This window comes from Mobula hypostoma, chromosome 12 (genome assembly GCF_963921235.1).
Source record: "Mobula hypostoma chromosome 12, sMobHyp1.1, whole genome shotgun sequence".
Classification (NCBI taxonomy): Eukaryota; Metazoa; Chordata; class Chondrichthyes; order Myliobatiformes; family Myliobatidae; genus Mobula; species Mobula hypostoma.
This window is the reverse complement of record NC_086108.1, coordinates 29369064-29386927: the sequence shown is the minus strand read 5'-3', so window position 1 is coordinate 29386927 and position 17864 is coordinate 29369064. Positions and strand designations below refer to the sequence as shown.

Genomic DNA, 17864 nt, shown 5'->3' with positions numbered 1-17864 from the left:
ACACAAAATAAAAACTAAAAATAAACCTGTAACAACAATATTTTTATCACTTGCTCTCCTCCTAAGGTCATATTGGGAGGATGAGGAGCCAGAGGTCGTGGTACATATAGGTACCAATGACATAGGTAGGAAAAGGGAAGAGGTCCTGAAAGGAGAATATAGGGAGCTAGGAAGGGAGTTGAGAAAAAGGACTGCAAAGGTAGTAATCTCGGGATTACTGCCTGTGCCACGCGACAGTGAGAGTAGGAATGCGATGAGGTGGAGGATAAATGCGTGACTGAGGGATTGGAGCAGGAGGCAGGGATTCAAGTTTTTGCATCATTGGGACCTCTTTTGGCACAGGCGTGATCTGTACAAAAAGGACGGGTTACACTTGAATCCTAGGGGGACCAATATCCTGGCAGGGAGATTAGCGAGGGCTACTGAGGTGACTTTAAACTAGAATGGTTGGGGGGTGGGAATCAAATTAAAGAGGCTAGGCGAGAGGAGGTTAGTTCACAACAGGGGGGTGGGAACCAGTGCAGAGAGACAGAGGGGTGTAAAGTGAGGGTAGAAGCAAAAAGTAGTAAGGAGAAAAGTGAAAGTGGCAGGCCGACAAATCCAGGGCAAGCATCAAAAAGGGCCACTTTTCAACATAATTGTATAAGGGCTAAGAGAGTTGTAAAAGAGCGCCTGAAGGCTTTGTGTGTCAATGCAAGGAGCATTCGTAAGGTGGATGAATTGAAAGTGCAGTTGCTATTAATGATTATGATATAGTTGGGATCACAGAGACATGGCTCCAGGATGACCAAGGATGGGAGCTCAACGTTCAGGGATATTCAATATTCAGGAGGGATAGACATGAAAGAAAAGGAGGTGGGGTGGCGTTGCTGGTTAAAGATGAGATTAACGCAATAGAAAGGAAGGACATAAGCCGGGAAGATGTGGAATTGATATGGGTAGAGCTGCATAACACTAAGGGGCAGAAAACGCTGGTGGGAGTTGTGTACAGGCCACCTAACAGTAGTAGTGTGGTCGGAGATGGTATTAAACAGGAAATTAGAAATGTGTGCAATAAAGGAACAGCAGTTATAATGGGTGACTTCAATCTACATGTAGACTGGATGAACCAAATTGGTAAAGGTGCTGAGGAAGAGGATTTCCTGGAATGTATGCGGGATGGTTTTTTGAACCAACACGTCAAGGAACCAACTAGAGAGCAGGCTATTCTAGACTGGGTTTTGAGCAATGAGGAAGGGTTAATTAGCAATCTTGTCGTGAGAGGCCCCTTGGGTAAGAGTGACCATAATATGGTGGAATTCTTCATTAAGATGGAGAGTGACATAGTTAATTCAGAAACAAAGGTTCTGAACTTAAAGAGGGGTAACTTTGAAGGTATGAGATGTGAATTAGCTAAGATAGACTGGCAAATGACACTTAAAGGATTGACGGTGGATATGCAATGGCAAGCATTTAAAGATTGCATGGATGAACTACAACAATTGTTCATCCCAGTTTGGCAAAAGAATAAATCAAGGAAGGTAGTGCAACCGTGGCTGACAAGAGAAATTAGGGATAGTATCAATTCCAAAGAAGAAGCATACAAATTAGCCAGAAAAAGTGGCTCACCTGAGGACTGGGAGAAAGTCAGAGTTCAGCAGAGGAGGACAAAGGGCCTAATTAGGAAGGGGAAAAAAGATTATGAGAGAAAACTGGCAGGGAACATAAAAACTGACTGTAAAAGTTTTTATAGATATGTAAAAAGGAAAAGACTGGTAAAGACAACTGTAGGTCCCCTACAGACAGAAACAGGTGAATTGATTATGGGGAGCAAGGACATGGCAGACCAATTGAATAATTACTTTGGTTCTGTTTTCACTAAGGAGGACATAAATAATCTTCCAGAAATAGTAGGGGACAGAGGGTCCAGTGAGATGGAGGAACTGAGCGAAATACGTGTTAGTAGGGAAGTGGTGTTAGGTAAATTGAAGGGATTGAAGGCAGATAAATCCCCAGGGCCAGATGGTCTGCATCCCAGAGTGCTTAAGGAAGTAGTCCAAGAAATATTGGATGCATTAGTGATAATTTTTCAAAACTCATTAGATTCTGGACTAGTTCCTGAGGATTGGAGGGTGGCTAATGTAACCCCACTTTTTAAAAAAGGAGGGAGAGAGAAACCGGGGAGTTATAGACCGGTTAGCCTAATGTCGGTGGTGGGGAAACTGCTCGAGTCAGTTATCAAAGATGTGATAACAGCACATTTGGAAAGTGGTGAAATCATCGGACAAAGTCAGCATGGATTTGTGAAAGGAAAATCATGTCTGATGAATCTCATAGAATTTTTTGAGGATGTAACTAGTAGAGTGGATAGGGGAGAACCAGTGGATGTGGTATATTTGGATTTTCAAAAGGCTTTTGACAAGGTCCCACACAGGAGATTAGTGTGCAAACTTAAAGCACACGGTATTGGGGCTAAGGTATTGATGTTCATAGAGAATTGGTTAGCAGACAGGAAGCAAAGAGTGGGAATAAACGGGACCTTTTCAGAATGGCAGGCAGTGACTAGTGGGGTACCGTAAGGCTCAGTGCTGGGACCCCAGTTGTTTATAATATATATTAATGACTTGGATGAGGGAATTAAATGCAGCATCTCCAAGTTTGCGGATGACACGAAGCTGGGCGGCAGTGTTAGCTGTGAGGAGGATGCTAAGAGGATACAGGGTGACTTGGATAGGTTGGGTGGCTGGGCAAATTCATGGCAGATGCAATTTAATGTGGATAACTGTGAAGTTATCCACTTTGGTGGCAAAAATAGGAAAACATTATTATCTGAATGGTGGCCGATTAGGAAAAGGGGAGGTGCAACGAGACCTGGGTGTCATTATACACCAGTCATTGAAAGTGGGCATGCAGGTACAGCAGGCGGTGAAAAAGGCGAATGGTATGCTGGCATTTATAGCGAGAGGATTCGAGTACAGGAGAAGGGAGGTATTACTGCAGTTGTACAAGGCCTTGGTGAGACCACACCTGGAGTATTGTGTGCAGTTTTGGTCCCCTAATCTGAGGAAAGACATCCTTGCCATAGAGGGAGTACAAAGAAGGTTCACCAGACTTTCATACGAAGAAAGACTGGATGAACTAGGCTTGTACTCGTTGGAATTTAGAAGATTGAGGGGGGATCTGATTGAAACGTATAAAATCCTAAAGGGATTGGACAGGCTAGATGCAGGAAGATTGTTCCCGATGTTGGGGAAGTCCAGAACGAGGGGTCACAGTTTGAGGATAAAGGGGAAGCCCTTTAGGACTGAGATTAGGAAAAACTTCTTCACACAGAGAGTGGTGAATCTGTGGAATTCTCTGTCACAGGAAACAGTTGAGGCCAGTTCATTGGCTATATTTAAGAGGGAGTTAGATATGGCCCTTGTGGCTATGGGGATCAGAGGGTATGGTGCAGGGTTCTGAGTTGGATGATCAGCCATGATCATAATAAATGCCGGTGCAGGCTCGAAGGGCCGAATGGCCTACTCCTGCACCTATTTTCTATGTTTCTATATTTCATAAGAAGTTTAATTAATGAGGTGGTGAAAAATGTAGAAAAGCCTCTTTTGCAGTGCTTTTCTGGTTATACCTTTAGCTCTATGTAAGAGACTCAATGTTTGATCTCGAGATCAGACTTGATTTATTGCCTTATACTTCTATTACCTCCTTTAAGGAATTCCTTAAAATCTGCTACCTTGATTAAACTTTTGGGCAACTGCTATAATTTCTCCTGATGTGACTTGGTTTCATATTTTGTTTTCCAGCATTCCCATTAATTGCTCAAAAATGTTTCAATGCAACATAAATTTAATTAGCAAAGTAGTTTTTTTTTGTTCTCTCTGGCTGGGCTATCAACAATATGTCATCCCCAGTCACAGTGCTTGTGCCATTGGCCTAACTGCCATCATATGTAAGAATCTCTTCCCCTGCTTTCCTGGCATCTTCCTTCATACACCCTCTCATCGCTCCTTGAAAATCCTTACTATCTTTAATCTTATGTGGTGAAACTGTGATACCACCAGAGACCCCTCTCCCAGCTTCTCCCAAAACTATGCCTGGGCAAAAAGAATGTAATTTGCAACAGGATTTCTGAACTTTCAAAGTTCCCTTTGGACTTTTCAGTTTTTTGAGGAGTTCTATAGATATTAAACACTCACAGTCGTGGTTATTGATGGTGCTGACTTTGCCCTTTTCGAAGCTGCACCTCTTGGGCAAATAGGAAACCTCTCTGATTGGGATCATGATTCATCATTAATTTTTCTGTCCCACTCTGGAAGGTTAGATATGTTTGTTCTGTGATGTAGCTCCAACGCTGGCATCTTCCTTGCACATGAAAATTCAAGTTATTTTGTGCAACACACACAAAAAACTGGAGGAACTCAGTAGGTCAGGCAACATCTACACTAATGAAAGAGCAGCCAACATTTCGAGCTGAGACCCTTCAGGACTGGAAAGGAAGGGGGAAGATGCCAGCAAAAGGTGGTGGGGAGAGGGTAAGCTTGACAAGCTAGAAAATGATAGGTAAAGCCTGTTGGGTTAGGTGAGGGGGGGAGTGAAGTAACAAGCTGGGAGGTGATGGGTGGAAAAGTGAAGGACTGGAGAAGAAGGAATCTGATAGGAGAGGAGAGTGGACCATGGGTGAAAGGGAAGGAGGAGGAGCACTAGGGGAGGTGATAGGTAGGTGAGGAGAAGAAGTAAGAAGCCAGAGTAAGGGATAGAAAAAGGGAAGAGAAAAAGAGGGAGGGGGGAAATGACTGGAGGTTGGAGAAATCTGTGTTCATGCCATCAGGATGGAATATGAGGTGTTTCTCCTCCAACCTGAGAGAGGCTTCATCATGGCAGTAGATATAGATTTAGAATTTTATTTCTTAGATACAAATCTTTATGTTTCATTGCCGTCGCTATGTATAAACAATAAAGAGGGGAAATGTGGGAAGATATTGCCCAATCACTAAGATTATGTATGGAATTGTTTTGTATACATGTGTGTACAGTCAGGTATGCAGTTAGATCAATGTGTATTGAAAATCTGATAGCCTGGTGAAAGAAGCTGTCCTGGCCTTAATGCTGTGGTACAGTTTGCCAGACGGAAGCAGCTGTATCACTTTGTGGTTGCTGTGGCTGGAGTCCCTGATGATCCTCCAGACCCTTTTTATGCACCTGCTGCTGTAAATGTCCTGAATAGATGCGCTGGGCTATCCGCACCACTCTCTGTAGTGCTCTGCAATTGAGGGTTTCAGGCAGTAACACAGCCAGTCAGGATGCTCTCGATGGTGTCCCTGTAGAAAGCCCTGAGAATTTTGGGACTCATGCCAAACCTATTCAGCCATCTGAGGTGAAAGAGGCACTGCTGTGAGATCCTCGGTGATGTGTATACCAAGGAACTTGGAACTACTCAACTTCTTAACTACAGAGGAGGCTATGGACCGATATGTCAGAATGGGAATGGGAGAGGAATTAAACTAGTTGGCCACTGAGAAATCCTGTCTTTTGCTGATGGAGCTTGATAAAGCGGTCCCCCAATCTACGTTGGGTCTCACCAGTGTAGAGGAGGCTGCATAGGGAGCACCAGCTAAGTAGATGACCCCAACAGATTTGCAGGTAAAGTGTTGCCTCACCTGGAATTTTTTGTGTGTGTTGCTGGAAAGACTGTTATTTTGTGTTGTGACAGTATAATACATACAGCTTATCAAAATTTCCATTGGCTAATTTGTATTTGCATTGTGTGCGTAATCTTACATAGTAGAATGACTTGCTTATTATGAGTCGGTGAAATTCCGCAGAGAGCTTTGTAGCCATGGATTATCATTAAGATAATCTATAATTTAAAAATGCTCGGACAGTGCTGCATGTACAAGTGCATTTAATAACGTTGTTCTCAAAATAACTGATATCGTGTATTTCAAGAGCTTCAAAACACAAACTTGTGCTAAATGTGATTCGCAAACAATTATTAGAGAAGATTCATTAAAATTAAGGAATGTGTGGCTTTGAACCATTTTACTGATATGGCCATATTCAATGTCACTAAATAACTTTAAAACACAGATTCTGTAACCCAAACTGGAAATGGGTCACTCTGAACATAAAACCAGACTGTGTTCTGAGAAATTCTGTTCAATTGTGAATACGTTGTGAAGAGGCTACCTTGGTTTCCAAATAAAACCTGATACTGGTATAACTTAAAGTGAAAAACACCATGCTTAGATTATAAATCTGTGAGCAAACTACCTGGAATTTCTACTGCAATGTTGTCATGCTTTTAGCATTAAATATTTTAAGGCTTGTTGTATGGCAATTACTGTGAACTTTTCAATTTGCTTGAAAGGAGTAAGTCCTACATTTTTTTTTAGAGTGAGCACATGGAGCAAGCAATGGTTGAGGGGAAGAAATGCACTTCAAGATTATTTATCAACAACATGAATATGTATAAAGCTTCTGATTTTAATTTACTTCTGTTTGTTACTAATATAACAATTGAACCTGAGTCAATAAAAAAAGCATTATCAGGAATGCATCTCACCCTAACCTTGGATTTTTTACTCTACTCCCATCTGGTAGGCGCTACAGGAGCCTCCGCTCCCGCACCAGCAGGCACAGGAAGAGCTTCTTCCCTGAGGCTGTGACACTGCTGAACCTCACATCACAGTGCTAAGCAGTATTGCACCCATATTGTACTGTCTAAGTACTTTTATATTTGTGTGCTGTAGCACTTTTTATTTGCAGTTATTTTGTAAGTAACACTTCTTTGCATTTCTGGTCAGATGCTAAATGAATTTCATTGGCTTTGTATCTGTACTCGGCATGATGACAATAAAGTTGAATCTAATGTAATCAAAAGGAGAATTTACAGATTAGTTAACAGTTTGCCAATCAACTATCCAGCTCTTGGCTCCATCCCTCCCCCTCTTGTCTTCTCCTATCATTTTGGATCTTCCCCTTCCCCTCCCACTTTCAAATCTCTTACTATCTCTTCTTTCAGTTAGTCCTGACGAAGGGTCTCGGCCCGAAACGTCGACTGTACCTCTTCCTAGAGATGCTGCCTGGCCTGCTGCGTTCACCAGCAACTTTGATGTGTGTTGCTGAGTACACGACTGCCAGTTTGCTCTGACTTCAGTGTTTCAATGACAAGTGCTAAGGTCAGGGACTAGCTAACACGGAAAGAGAACTGAGAGGTGTATATGATTCAGCCCATTGTTTCTGATTAATGCAGGTTATTGACTTGAAATGCTAACTTTCTTTTTCTCCCCACCCATACTGCCTGACTGGCTGAGTATTTGCCTTTAGATTTTATGTTCTGGTATCTATGATGTTAAAAAACATCCATTGTCTCCTCCTTTGTTTCTTAAATGTATATAACTGCTAATATATCCTTGTGCATGGATGAAATAATGTATTCTCTTTCCTTATCAATTATGCAGATTAAGTGTTAAGAAATTTGTACAAGTTACAGTTCTGCATGCATGCTACTTTATTGAGTTTTATTTAGTCCCATTTTTTAAAATTTTGACCAACATACAGAAAATTATTCAATATTCAGGAAAAAGTTAGTGGAACAACAAACATTATACAGTATTACACTTCCAGTTAGCTTTATCGCTGCTATGTATAATTAGTTTTGTGCTCTTTTTTTAGTTAAGTCAAGATCAAAATTTATAGGGAAAATTGTCATTCATACATGATCTATAGATTATAAAATACTGTGCAAAGATCTTGGGCACTTGTAGAATGGAGAGTGAGTTTGTAAATTTGGCAGGAGCAAAGGATATTGGAAGTGGCGAGGGTGGAGCGCTGCAGGAGGGGTGTGGGACAGGTGGCAGAGAAGAAGTGCCAGGGGTGGGGTTGGTGAGGGTGATGCACACCCTGCCCTGTGACATGCCAGGCAAGGTAATTTAATTCCAAACAATTGGTTTATTGATCATTACAGAATGTCTGTCTGGTGCTTCCTGCTCCCTCCCTCCTCCCTTCCCTTTTTCCTAACCATGATTCCTCTTCCCACTGTCCATCCACAATAGTGACCACTATCAGAATCGGGTTTATAATTACTCACATAAGTCATGAAATTTTTTTTGTGGCAGCAGTACAGTGCAATACATAAAGTTATGTATGAGAAGGATGGTGCATGTCAAAGATTGAAGCAGTTAGAGATCAGGAGTGGGAGATAAGAAATGTAAATCCACATTCTACCCATCTGGACAGGAGATCTCCAGTATCAGTGCTGCTTGTAGTAATATTACAACTGTATTTTTTGCTCTCCATTGCTTATTTGATGATGCTTTGCTTAATATCATTATCTAAAAGGTTTAAGTTCATTGAAACTGGGCAGAATTCAGGAAGGGCATTGAATCATAATTGGCTGCCATTCTACATGTGAATCCTTTTATAAGCTACAAGGTGTATCATACATCAACGATTTTTGTAGCAAAGTAACTAAATCAGTCTTCTATTAATGTTCAGTATTTTGTGTGAAAATACACACTTGGGGTAAGCTGCTAATGATGCAATTAGGAAGAGAGGGGTTTTTTTTGCTCTGTGGTAATGCCATTGGAGATAGCAAAATTAGCAACACAAGAAATACAAAGATTGTGTAAATTCATCAGGTGAATTTGGTGCAAGTTGGATACGAAAAAACAAGGACAACCTGCACTGAGGAGAAAAAGAATAATCTCCACTTTGAAATTGTTAAATTCAAACCTGAAGGAATAGAGTTTCACATTTAATAGTCAATTTTCAGTGCTGGAGAGGTTGTTTGTCAGTAACAGAAGTTTATTACCTTCTTGGACTGGGTGTGTGGTAACAAACTCACTTTATGGGGTGTGTTTCGTTAAATGGTATCATCTCATACCTTTAAAATATGATCTATACTGTGGGATGCTACTTCCATAAAGCGAATTGCGAAGTGAATAACATGTATAATGACTGGATGGCTGAGCTTAACAGTCCATCTCCCTTAAAGTCTGAAGTTGTTAATTACCATTAGTTTCATTATTTTTGATAGGGTTATCAGAAGTGAATGCATCTGGCTAAACAAAAGGTCATTTTAAGAAAAGGGGAATGAGTCAGTTGAGAGCAGGCATAAATATAATGGGCTGAATGGTCCACTTCAAAAATACATATAATTCAAGCTACCTGGCCAATCGAATCATAAAAATTCAATGCTTGAAAGAAGGACACTCTTCATTTAGTTTTATAATCATTACAGTAGTGTCCCTTGTGATATGCGAGGAAACAAGAAAAAATGCGTACACTGCCTCAAACCAACAAGTCCATTATTTTATTCTCTGCCAATGTCAGTAACTAGGCCATCTGCACAGAGGAGGAAGTTCAGCTATTAAGGCCACATTGTCAGATTTGTTTTGATAGTAATCTGGCTAAAACCTTGTCCTGCTGAGGCATCTACATAATGTATTCATTGGGGGTAAACTACGCTAAAGTCAACAGTGGTGTCCTTGATGTGGTGAATGTCTCACAGCAGACCTGAAGAATGCAAGTGAACACAATTCAAGTGGATAGGAAATAAATGATGTGTGCATAGACAGGCATTCACAATTTTTTCCCCTTTTGGCATTGAGAGGACAGGAAAGAGTGGCTTTTTTGGTGACTTAGTCCATATGACCTGGAGTGGTCTTAGTTGATTAAGGGTAGAAGAGGGCAGAGTTTCGCTTTTTTCCCTTATAAACACCACCCTTTCCTTTTCCGGACAAATAGGCTGTAGTAATGCCTGGGGCGAAGGAGGAAGTACAGCTGAGCAGCTCCAATGGTCTAAATAGCATCATATGGGGAAGGTATGATAGGGTAGTTGATCTTTTCCTGTTGGTGAATGTTCAAGGGACACATTTCTTGTACTTGATATGAGGAGAAAATTTAATCATTGCTTAATTCTTGATTTGAATCGGTGGTTGCACAAACCTTGCATGGGACATCTCTTATTGCTCTAATTTTGAATGCAAGAGACTAAATGTAATGGAGTTCAATCATTTTTTTCTTTAAATACATTGCTTCCTTCCTCTTTATGCTTTTTTAGACATGCTGGCTCCAGTGCGGTATGGGGCTGTGCAAGATCTGAGTTCCAATCATACTACTGGAATGCAAGTTTCTTTCTATATGCTACAAAACTAAGAAATTTGGCTTTGAACACTCTTGGTCTAATATTGAAAAACTTGAATCCATGGATAAAACTTGTCTAATCATAGCACAAAAGCAAAATGCTGGAACTGAATTTAAAAATTGAGCACTATAGACTCTCAGAAGTTTAGCAATATCTGTGCAGCATAAATGTTCTTCATGAGGTGTGTCGGATGCCAGGGATGAAAAGCTTGTACTCAAATACCAAGCAAAGGAGAAGGATAGATAGACCAGTTGACAATTGGGTGAAGGGAGGTGGAGTACGAAATGGAAATAAATTTGTAAGATCTAGTGATTTTAAAATGTAGCGTACATTGATAGTTGGAAAATTGAGTCATGAATAAACCATGTCACATCAGTTACAAGCTGTTGTTCTGAAATTGTGAAAACAATATAGGAAATAATGGAATTACACAGCACATCAGGTGGCATCCAGATGAAAGGTCATCTGCCTGAATCTTCAAGCCTCTACAGATACTGCCAGATCTGCTGAGCATTTCCAAAATGTTCCATTATTTCAGATTCCCAACAACCAGTTTTCTTTTGCTGTAGCAAAGACACTGGAGGAGCAAAAGGGAAGCCTTTATCTAACCTATTCCTGATCTTGTGTCTGCTTTAATGTCCAACCTGATTTACTGGCCTCCCGAGACATCTTGCTCATTGATTAAAGTTGGATGCAAATCTTTTCATATTTATGTCTTGGTTTGTAAACTCAAGAATTTAACTACTGAAACACGAGTATCTTTGAATTTTGAAATAATGTTTACTGTAACAAAGATAATTTAGGTTTTTTTCCTAATAGCCTAATTGATACAGTTTTTTGCATAAATAATCCAATTAATTGGTAGTTACTGCATTCTATTAAAAACCTTTTGGTATAATTATTTTTTGATTTTTCAAACAGTGATTTAATCTATTTACATATTCATTGATATCAAGTGAAGCATATTATTGATATGTAGTTTTCTCGTCAGTAGACCAATGTATTCTTTGATTTATATTTTTCTTCAAATGGAGAATTCTTTCCTGAGCTATTAAACTGCTGCTTGCTTCAGTCTTAAGATCCCCTCGTGTTTTAAGGAGGCAACGATAATCCCAGTGCCGAAGAAGAGCAAGGTGGCATGTCTGAATGACTATCGACCTGTGGCCCTGACATCAATTGCTATGAAGTACTTCAAGCGATTGGTAATGGCACACATCAACCACAGCCTACCAGTCAACCTCGACGCTTTGCAATTCGCCTACCAGAGCAACAGGTCAATGGCAGATGCCATCTCTCTGGCCCTGCATTCCTCCATAGAACACCTGGAGAATAAAGACATATATGTGAGGCTCTTTTCATTGACTACAGCTCTGCCTTTAATACCATTATTCCAAATAAACTGATTCCTAAGCTCTGGAACGTGGGCCTTAGCGCTCAAATCTGGAGCTGGATCTTCAACTTCCTCACAGACAGGACCCAGCCTGTAAAAATAGGGGACAGGCTCTCCTCTGCAATCACTCTGAGCACCGGTGCCCCACAAGGCTGTTTACTGATTGTGTAGCCAAGTTTCCATTGAACTCAATATATAAGTTTGCTGATGACACCACAGTTGTAAGCCATATCTCGGATAATAATGAGTTTGAGTACAGAGAGGAAATTAAGAACCTGGTGGCATGGTGCGAAGACAATAACCTATCCCTCAACGTCAGCAAGATGAAGGAATTGGTTGTTGACTTCAGAAGGAGTAGCGGACCGCACAACCCCATTTATATCGGTGGTGCGCAAGTGGACCAGGTCAAAAGCTTCAAGTTCCTCGGGGTCAATATCACAAATGACCTGACTTGGTCCAACCAAGCAGAGTCCACTATCAAGAAGGCCCACCAGCGCCTTTACTTCCTGAGAAAGCTAAAGAAACTTGGCCTGTCCCCTAAAACCCTCACTAATTTTTATAGATGCACAGTAGAAAGCATTCTTCTAGGGTGCATCACAACCTGATATGGAAGTTGTCCTGTCCAAGACCGGAAGAAGCTGCAGAACATCATGAACACAGCCCAGCACATCACACAAACCAATCTTCCGTCCTTGGACTCACTTTACACTGCACGCTGTTGCAGCAGTGCTGCCAGTATAATCAAGGACATGACCCACCCAGCCAACACACTTTTCGTCCCTCTTTCCTCCGGGAGAAGGCTCAGGAGCTTGAATACTCATATGGCCAGATTTGTGAACAGCTTCTTTCCAACTGTGATAAGACTGCTGAATGGATCCTGACCCAGATCTGAGTCGTACCTTCCAAATATCCGGACCTGCCTCTCGGTTTTTTTGCACTACCTTACTTTCCCTTTTCTATTTTTAATTTATGATTTATAATTTAAATTTTTAATATTTACTATCGATTTGTACTCCAGGAAGCACGAAGCGCAGAATCAAATATTGCTGTGATGATTGTACGCTCTAGTATCAATTGTTTGGCGACAATAAAGTATAAAGTAAAGACCTGTTATTAAATTATTTTATGTACCATGTAACTAAATTTGTTTTGGTTGATCATGTTTTTTTGCATGTTTCCTCAGCATTTTTCAGTTGATTTAAATGCTAATAGGCTCGATCATTTAAAAATGAGTGAAACAGCTGAAGTGAATTCGGCTCTCAAATGTTTTGAGAATTTGTAAACGAGATAAAGAAAAGCTGCATTAATATCGTTGTCTTTGTTTCCCATAATTCAGAATTCAGAATGTAATGACATGCTTTACAGAGAATAAATTACATATTATCATGATTTTTCATTATCCATAGCAGCTTTATTTTGTGGTATGACAGAGAAAAATTATATACTAAATTTCTCAGAAGTCTGAATTTCTCAGAAGCAAAAGCTGTATCAGAACCTTGGTCACAGACCTGCCTATATAAAGGGATAACCTGCTTCACCCCTCTCCCTCCCATCTAAAAAAACTGGCTGTTTCATCTATACTCTATGCAGGGTATATTACTCTAACTCTACACTCTGTCCTCTAAGCAGGGTCTTGACTTGAAAGGTTGATGATCTTGCTGCTTCCACAGGTGCTACCCAGCCCTGAGTTCCTCCAACTGTTAGTTCTTTACTCCAAATTCTAGTATCTGAAATTTCTTGATTTCCATTTCATCTTAATTGTATTTCCCTGACTTAATTTCCCTCTTGCATTCATCAACCATAAACCACCTTTACCTATATTAAGAACAATTTAAGGTCAATTTGCCTATCAGTTCACCTTTGAGAAGTGGGAGGAAGCTGAACCATTCGGGGGGAACCGATGTGCTTTCAATGCGGGTCTGAGGATTCACACAGGCAGTGCAGAAGCTGGGATCAAGCCCAGACTGCTGGACAGTGTGATTGCAGTATGGCTTGCCATTCTATGTTTAAAGATTTTTGACTTGGTCCAGGAATGGAGTTTAATTATTACTGTTGTTATGAAGTTAGTCTGTATTAACTCTCAAAGAAAGCATGCTATTTCTGATATTGCATAGGACAAATTTGATAGGATACCAGATAATCAGTCACCTGAAATGTCATCAATTCAATACTGTGCACATAATGCAGCACAGTCTGGATAGATCTGCAGTTTTAATGGTAGAATGCTTTTAATTAAAGGCACCCATTCATGTGTGTGGGAGATTTGATGTTAGGAGAACTGAATAATGTTTTCCATGGCTTTCATTCTAAGGGGATCCTTTTTCATTCACAATAAGTTTGACAATTTGATATAGTGATTACTTTTGAGATGAAAGCTCATTAATCTGAAACATTAAACGCTTTCGCTCCCTGGGTTCTGCCAGTCTGTCTATTTACAGCACTTTCTGTTTGTATTCAGATTTTCAGCAGTTATGCTGCTTTTCTAGTTGATCAATTTTTTTTCTTTTGCTCTTTTTCTGTCTGCGTAAAGGTATAATTTTTGTTAGTTTTTTAAAAATCTGGTGCAGTCAGAATATCTGAGATTATTTTAGGGGAAGTCCAGTTAATTTTGACTTTGTGACTTAGGGTATGTCAATAATTATTTATATAAAATGAAGCACTACCTTGCAGTGAGTGTCATCTTAGTGTTCAGCAATCTCTTTAATGCACAAGGTCACAATGCATGTCATCACAAAGAAGGCACAATAGCACCTCTATTTTCTTAGAAGTTTGCATAAATTCGGCATGTCACCAAAAACTTTGACCAACTTCTATCGATGCTCACTGGAGAATCTCTTAACTAGTTGCATCAATGTGTCTTGGTAAAAGTAAACCAGGAATTACAGCATCAAACTGTTTAAATTCAGATATAGAACATAGAACACAGAACAGTACAACACAGGAACAGGCCCTTTATGCTACGGCCTTGTGTCAAACTAATTATATTAGTAATCAAATGCTCAACTAAACTAATCCTGTCTCCTTCAAGTTCAATTTATTGTTATTCAACTGTACACATGTATACTGCCAAACAAAACAACGTTCCTTTGGACTAAGGTCCACAACACAGTAGGTATAACTCTCACATACTTCACATAAAGTAATATTACTAGAAATAAATTACTACCACTAAATAATAAGATGCATTTACAACACTAGCTAAAAAGTAAACAGTATAATGCTACTGGTGCTTCGTATGTGATGAGACCTGGGTGGTGGCAGGAAACTCAGTTTTCCATCCTAACAGTTCATGCTATGGTACCACTTGCCTGATGGTAGGAGCTTGAAGAGATTCTTGGACGTATGGGAGGGATCATTGACAATGTTAAGAGCCGTACTTATGCGGTGCCCCTGATAAATATCTCGGATGGGTGGAAGAGCGACCCTGATGATAGCAGTCCTCACAATCCTTTGTAGGTACTTGCGAACAGATGCTTTGCAATTCCTGTAAGGCACCTGGACACAAGTCCCTACAAAGGATTGCAAGGATTTCATTTCCTACACACTGTGTCTATACAAGAGCTCTTTCAATGCTCCTTTTGTATTTACCACTAGGGCCACCAATCCTGGTCGTGCAAGTGGTCTGTTCCAGTGCAGGATGCAGTTTCTCACATCAGCCAGTCATATGATTATCTCATGCAAATGCCTTTTGCAGATCTTCATCACTGGTAATAATTAAAGAAAAGCTCAGTGCAGGGGAACTTTTCATCTGATTCAATTCACCTTTCACTTTGCCTTCCAATACACTGGAGTATTTGAGACTTGTAATTTCATTCAAAACTCCATTCCAGTTTTCTCTTTTTTGTAGTTCAGGTTATCAATAACTTATAAGTTTTTGAAAAATGTATAAATGCCGATGATTATACTTGTGAGAAACAAGCTACCTGTGTTGTGAGTATTTCTGCCTTAGCTTCTGCCATCTGCCCTAGCTACAAAAGAAATTTGCGTTCTATAATTGTGGGCTCAATAAGGGAGGCATCACATTATTTTGAAATTTAATAAGCAAATTGAAGTGATATGAAAGCCTGCTAAGGCGCCTTGTGTATATCTTTTACTTAAATATTGTAACTTGAAGTTTTCATGGTTTAGGCAAAGCATATATTGACATGTTGTTCATTTTTGTTTAGGATTAGAAGAATCATGGATTGTATCTGTAATGAGAATGAACAGGAGATAACTCTGGCCGCTGTAGACTCCGACTCGACTGTGGTGTATTATCAGCTGACTAATGGGTTTGTTATACCAGACCCACCAGATGTTATCGAAGATAGCAAACAGTGCAGAAAGAAACGGAAGAAGTTTCAGAGATGACCATTATTCATTTTGTTACATCCCATTCTGATGACTTTTTCCAAAATGCATGCTAAGTATGTGCTATTTATTGATATTCCATAAGGAAATAGCCATTTCCCCCACTTTCATGTCATTATCTTTTTGGTCCAGTGAAACTGAACCCATGTTACATTTCATTTTAATCATTGGCTTTATTCATTGGTTTCAGTCCTAAACAACCACTTAACATAAAATAACATTATTTTACCTTTTTAGGGCTGCATTGACTTTATAAACACTGGAACAATTTATAATTTTTTCTTTTTCTAAAATATTATGTTTTTGTTGTGGCTACTATTTTCCTTTCTGTCCATCAGAGATGGGAAGCCATGCTGATCCCTGGCACCGTTTTGACTGAAGTGGGGTTAGAACATGATTTGTGTACATGACATAAACCAGCTGCTTCATAGGTTAAAACAAAAATAAAAGCCTTGCTGGAAAGATTGTAGAGATCAGATTGGTTCTGTGGACCTTTTGTTTACCTCTCCACAATTACTGCTTGACTTGAATAATATCTTCAGTATTTCCTGTTTTCATTTCACATTTGCTGCAGTTATGTTGTTTTTGATGGGCAAAACCAAATTAGATAAGTATGTGCATCCTGCCTACATGCATGAATGTTGATTTTATGATCTAATGTCCACCCTACATCTTTGAGTCAGACATCTACAAACCTATTTGAAGAGCAAGGTGTAAATGTAAATAAATATTAACAGCTTTACAAACACCACTCTAGGAAAGATTCATGAGTAAATTATGACCACCATTAGGAAATGCTGGATTTCGTAGTAACATGGTTGTAATGTTTAAACTTCCAAAGAAAAATAATTAAGTTGTACATCTTTGTGATTGGGTTTGTTTCTACGGAAAGATGCTGTCCTCTGTCAGGTATCTGCATACGGGACAAGTGAGGCATGAAATGGTTTTGTTACAATAAAGAATAAAAAATAAAATAATTTAACAGTGGGAAGTCCAAGCTAAAAGTCACATGCTTATGCTTAATACTCTCTAAACCATACCATTGTTTAAATGGGGTTGGTGTGATCATAAGCTTTTAATGGGAATTTAGTGACCTGTAATAACTAAACTGGACTTGTCATTTCTGATATGCTTCATGAGAAGTTGTTCTCATTATGTTGTGTTATGAATACGTTCACTAAATTTTTATAGAAATAATGTATCACATCTTGTTACTGACAGTATGATGGCAGTAATCTATGGTGCGTTGTAACCGGGTCGATTACATTAAAATTGTTTTTATAGAAAGATGAAATTCTTCCTTGTAAGTTTATTTACAAAATATTAACCCAAATAGAATCAAGTTTCAAATGAGGTTTCCATTCTCTACAGTTAATGGGTTGGTAATAAATGATGGTAACCTGGATACCACTGTAGAGTGAGTAAATCTTCCATAATCTATTTACGGACTAAAATTGAAGCCTTAACATGGGTTATTTCAAAACCTTCATGTTGACAAAAATAGATTTGATAACTGCAATTACTCTGTGTTTGAGGTGCTGTGAATTCACATTAGTACTAAAGCTTTGATCTCTGGGGTTGTGGAATTGAAGAAAGTCAATGAATTTGTGTGCTGTGCTAGAGTCTTGTCCCTGTGATCCTTTTATGTGTTTACGAATGGAGCAAATGAATTAGCATGCTAACCCAGAAGGGCATGTCATTTTATAAAGCATCTGTGAATCCTGAAGTGTTTCTAGAAATATTTTAATTACTTGTGGAGAATTTGGACACACTCGGGATGGAGTTAGAAGAATTCATTAATCCCTTCAGAAATCACTTCTACATTAAAGTTATAATGTGCAAGGAAGCCAGCAAGGTTCTTAAAAAACAGATTATCTAAATTGGTTCAGATCACCAATAATCACAGTTCAGATACAAAGCTGCTTTTCACAAGCATGCAGGCTGACTCACGTACACAAAGTCATCATTCAGTATATCTTTCTGTGAGTTAATGCTTTT

At 39.5% G+C, this 17864-nt stretch overlaps 1 protein-coding gene across 1 annotated transcript in view; it reads left to right on the top strand.

Moving 5' to 3' along the window:
• tsen15 (TSEN15 tRNA splicing endonuclease subunit) overlaps positions 1-17149 on the top strand; it is a 65374-nt gene extending 48225 nt beyond the window's left edge. Inside the window, exon 4 of the mRNA XM_063063768.1 lies at positions 15683-17149. Within this exon, the coding sequence (XP_062919838.1) occupies positions 15683-15866 (184 nt within the window). The 3' untranslated portion in view covers positions 15867-17149. The remainder of the gene's footprint in view (positions 1-15682) is intronic.
• The last annotated feature ends 715 nt before the right edge of the window (positions 17150-17864 follow it).